We start from the raw sequence: 4,606 nt of genomic DNA, 5'->3' as shown, positions 1-4,606 counted from the left end.
ATTTGAGATTTTCATTTGTTGTCATTTGTAATCATGAAAATTAAACGAAATAAACATTTGAAATATATGAGTTTGTATGTAATGTATGAATATAATATACAAGTTTCACTTTTTAAATGGAATTACTGAAATCAATCTACTTTTTCATGATATTCTAATTTTATGACCAGCACCTGTAGATAAACCAGTCAACAAAATGTTTAATGGCGCAGCTCCTTTGAAAAGCAAAGTGTGAATAAATCCTGACCCAGCTCTCCAAATGTGCTTTAATTCGAAGACTCACAAAAGTGTTTTAAAACATAAAATTTACAGAATCGTTTGAAGATTAAAAAAATAATAAAATACATGTACATGTCAAGAATGCATCAAGTTTCACATTGTCAAAAGTCATGGAGTAATCCCCCCCACCCAACCCCTAAAAAAATAAAATAAAATAGAATTAGAAACTAATTTTAATCTTGTTAAATAGAATTAAATATGTGGCGTACTAGTCAGGAATAGAAATGGCGGGACAGAGTCTAGATAGGAACTTTATCTAGATTCATTTCTGTCATAGTAAGAAACAACTTTGGGCTCCAACATCACTTCCTGCTGGAGATTTCAATCTGGAGAAGAAATCTTAAACAAAAAGTCAATCTGCTCTCAAATCAATCAGGCTAAAATTACCAGTCAGCTAACTTGAGCATTGTTCTTATTGCCTTGCACTTTTATTTCTACTCGTTCTTGGACTTGGCCTCAAACCAGTCATGACAGATGAGTTTTAATCGCACTGCTGAAGACAAGCTAATATTTTTTTTTTTTTGGCTTTCAAATATGACATTTGAAAACGTGTTGCAGTAACAGCTCCTTAACCCGCTTTTGTTTTTCCTTGATTCCTGATGAGCTTTAAGGAGAGAAAATGATTCTATTTGTTTTGTTTTTAGGCACAACCATAGCTAAACAGTAAGTGCTCACAAAATTATTTGGTGAATTTTAAATGTTTGACTTGTGACGTACAAGCTCACATTTTAGTCTGCATTTCACTGAAATGTGCAACCATTTGGAGGCCTAAACAGGAAGTTAGTAAGTTAGTGAATTTATAAAGATATTTGTTATTAGATCAACAGACTGAATGTACGGAAAATAAAATGCTACATGTCAAAAAAGTTAAGTGCAACAAAACGGACATTTATTATAAAAAGACAAATAAATGAAGATCTGTAGCTTTATCCAAACAGACATGTTTGAACTCCATAAAAATGACACATGATACAATTAACATGGCAACAATGTGTTGGCCGACTTTGGTGGTGAAAAACAATTGTTAATAATTTAGTTTTATTAGAGGACTAGAAAAATAAACTGAGGGGAATGGGTTACTCAGAGCTGCAATAATGGTGGCGGTGGGGGGTGAAAAAACATTCCTTACGTACAAAATGAGATCAACCAACAGCACATAAACCACACAGCAGACTAAGGGAACCCAGCGACGAAACGCCGAGCCAAACAGTCATTTAGAAAAACCTACACCAGTGCAACATCTGGGAGAAAAAGAAAAGGCTAAATATAGTCTTACATCTCCTGGAATTCCTTTGGTGATCATTCAGATAAGCAAATCATGTCCTCACAGCCCAGAGGTAAGTCCGGTAAATGTCATTATAAATTATTGGGACTGTGAAAAACAGCAGAAGTATTGATGGTCTCCATTAGCGTCACTTTCTTTCTGTGCTAGATTTGAAGTCTTTTTAGGGTCCGGCAGTTCGCACAGATGGTCTCACTCTTCGCCACTAAGAAATCGCACGTCGACGCCCGCTCTAGTATGATCGGGCCTCTGTGAAGCGACGACTCCTTCGGGGGCAGTCCGCGGCAGACGTTGTACCTCTCCAGGGCCAGCAGCAGACTGACCACCTCGGTCGCGGTGGTCAGGCGCCCCGGAAATTTGTCGTAGACCGGGTGGATGGGGAGCAGCGGCTGCTTCTGGACAGTGACGTAGTAGTAGAAGCCGGGGTTGATCAGCACTATGGTGTCGGCCATGTTGGACTGCTTCGAACACTGGATGAGCTGCAGCTGTGGGCCCTCCACCATTATAGCGTACCAGAGGATTGGCAGCACGGAGGAGCGAAGGGAGTGGAGGAGTTTCATGAGCTGGTTTTCGTGGTCTACACTGCTCTCGTTTGGGTTGTCAGCCAAACTGAAGATCTGCGTAATCTGTAGGTAACAGACAAATATTTACAAAAACTGTGGCTTATCAACGGTCGACTAGAAAAGAAAACCTAAAAGTGCCATCAGGATACTCACCATGGGAAACTCTTCGTCGTCCTCTTCCACTTCTCTTGGAGCATTTCGGCCTGTGTGAGATCTCTCTGCACCCCATCGACTTTGGTGGCTCTAGAAAGGTGAAATAATAATAAAAATTTTAAAAAACTATTGAAAGAAAGCTAACTCGCAGCGGTCATTGGTATCAGCATTGTTTTTCACAAAGACTCATTCTTGTTTTCAAACGCTTCAAGTTTTGTGACAAGAAAAACAGATCTGATTGTTACATAATGAAATAATGAAGACTTCACATTGTCCTACTCTTCGATTGCTAAGTTAAGGATTGGAAAACATTAAAATGCTGTTCCAGGATTTATAGGATGTGTTGGAAAAAAATCAGATCTTTTCATCTGATTGAGTGACTTGCAAAAAAAAAAAAACATCCTGAAGGACAGCCAAGAAGAGAGAGATGATAAGTAGAGAGTATAAACAGCATCCATTACGAGATCAAATTAACTTCTGTGTATGGCTTGGTGCCATATGATTAAGACTCTTACCAAATCATTCTAAAAGTCTAAATCTGTGCTCAGCGGGATCTATTGCTTTTTACTTCCACTCCGTCTCTCTTCAAGCATAATCCCTGTATCCGCACCATCCAACCGTGCTATAAAAAGCTTTCTTTTCTGTCATACCGACAGAAAGTGAAGTGAAGACAGGAAGAAACAGAAAACTCCAACCTGAAAGGTCAGAAAATAAGAAGCTGCAAAAACAAATCAACCAAAGAATGAAAGCGAGTGCAGAGCAACACGCTGAACACTGTTTACAAAAATCTGCTGAGAGCTGCGTCCAAGTCTGGATTCAGACCTGAAGGCCAGAGCCAAAAGAACAGCATGGCTTCAGTTTGGGTCGGTGCTATTATTAGGCATTGGGCAGGAATAATTTGTACACAATCATCCAGAAAAGTCCAACTATCTACCCCTAAGCTGTCGGTCATTTAAAGCAAAAGGCTCCGAAACTTTACCCAGTATAATTTAAATATACATGCTTTCCTAGACTAAATTTTGATTTTCCAAGAGATTTCCTCTGATTAAGTGCAAATATTAACAATAAAATGCTTGTTTGGTGGTACATAACAGTACCCAAAACGAAGAGAGCATGGAACAACACTTTTGGGAGGGAGCAAACCTCCCACCTGATTTTCTAACAAGTTTATCACATGGTTCAAGATCCCTTCAAAACAAAATGTTTATTTTGTAAAACTACATTCACATTTAGACGAAAACAAAATGATCTGTATGCTTTAAGAGTTGAGCTGAAAATATAATTTATGCAGTAAGTGGTAAATGATTTACATTTATACAACACTTTTAAACTAAGCTAGTGTGTATTACAGGGAAAAAGGCTTCTCTGTATTCTACCTTTCCATGCACAAACAGAAAAATGACATGTTTCTCCTTCTATTTCGGACGGTGTTAGGACTGGAGCAGATTACAACACATTTCTGTTCGATAGGGTGGAAGAAGGTAAACTCACTGGTTGAGAGTAGTTATGGTTGCCGATGTGAGGAACTCGATCCGGCAGCCCATTCTGCGCCCCGTAAGAGTGATTCAACTGCAGAAAGACAAATTCAGTTGACTTTCTGACTGGCTTCGACATGAGATTCACACATGACAGCGTTTCCCCAAAGCTTCTGGCCTTTTTTTTTTTTTTTTTTTGGGGGGGGGGGGGTGTAAGGGGAGAGGGGGAAAATCAACAACACAGAGAATTAGAGTTCATGTTTTACTGTTATTAAGAGCCATTTGTTTTTCCCAGCTGCTATCAGTTTCATGTGTGTGTGCATGTGTGAGGTGTTGGTAGAGAAGACTGAGTTGCCACCCATCAAAATTTCCTGCCCTTCTTGCCACCCCAGGAATATTTTTTCTAGATCTGCTCCTGACTTCAGGCCAGATTTTCCAGACAGATATTTGAGTATTCTACTTGGTTTTTAATTTAATGGCAGTTTAAAGGTCAGCTGTCAATTGGAATTGGGCGATTGGACGAATATAACAGCTATTGGAGAGTCCATCAGACAACAGATTTTTTTGTGGACAATATTTTCCGCTTTATTTTAGATTATTTAAGTTTCCCTTGGAAGAGTTTTTTCCTGTACCTGACTGCAGAATTTAAATTCAAACTCAAACATGTTCCAATACACCCTGAGCATGTGCAGTCCACCTCATTTACTTTCAGCAGCAACGTCTCAGTTTCTGTCAGGTGTTGGTCCAGTCCACAGTCTGTCTCTAACCTGTCAGGTGTTGGTCCAGTCCACAGTCTGTCTCTAACCTGTCAGGTGTTGGTCCAGTCTGTCTCTAACCTGTCAGGTGTTGGTCCA

The 4,606-nt window shown here is 39.4% G+C and overlaps 1 protein-coding gene and 1 long non-coding RNA gene across 4 annotated transcripts in view; both read right to left on the bottom strand.

Moving 5' to 3' along the window:
- Nucleotides 1-727: 727 nt before the first annotated feature.
- mbd1b (methyl-CpG binding domain protein 1b) overlaps nt 728-4,606 on the bottom strand; it is a 17,859-nt gene continuing 13,980 nt past the window's right edge. For all 3 annotated transcript variants that reach the window (XM_017430509.3, XM_017430510.3, XM_017430511.3), the window contains 3 exons: nt 3,769-3,846; nt 2,278-2,367; nt 728-2,187 (listed from right to left, as the gene is read on the bottom strand). In XM_017430509.3, coding sequence (XP_017285998.1) covers nt 1,708-2,187; nt 2,278-2,367; nt 3,769-3,846 — 648 coding nt within the window. In that variant the 3' untranslated portion in view covers nt 728-1,707. The remainder of the gene's footprint in view (nt 2,188-2,277; nt 2,368-3,768; nt 3,847-4,606) is intronic.
- LOC119616987 overlaps nt 3,956-4,606 on the bottom strand; it is a 4,506-nt gene continuing 3,855 nt past the window's right edge. Inside the window, exon 2 of the long non-coding RNA XR_005233115.1 lies at nt 3,956-4,588. This is a non-coding gene — a long non-coding RNA (uncharacterized LOC119616987). The remainder of the gene's footprint in view (nt 4,589-4,606) is intronic.

The sequence above is a fragment of the Kryptolebias marmoratus genome, linkage group LG4, assembly GCF_001649575.2.
Source record: "Kryptolebias marmoratus isolate JLee-2015 linkage group LG4, ASM164957v2, whole genome shotgun sequence".
Taxonomy (NCBI): Eukaryota; Metazoa; Chordata; class Actinopteri; order Cyprinodontiformes; family Rivulidae; genus Kryptolebias; species Kryptolebias marmoratus.
Note: the sequence above shows the minus strand (reverse complement) of the source record. Positions and strands in the feature narration are given on the sequence as shown.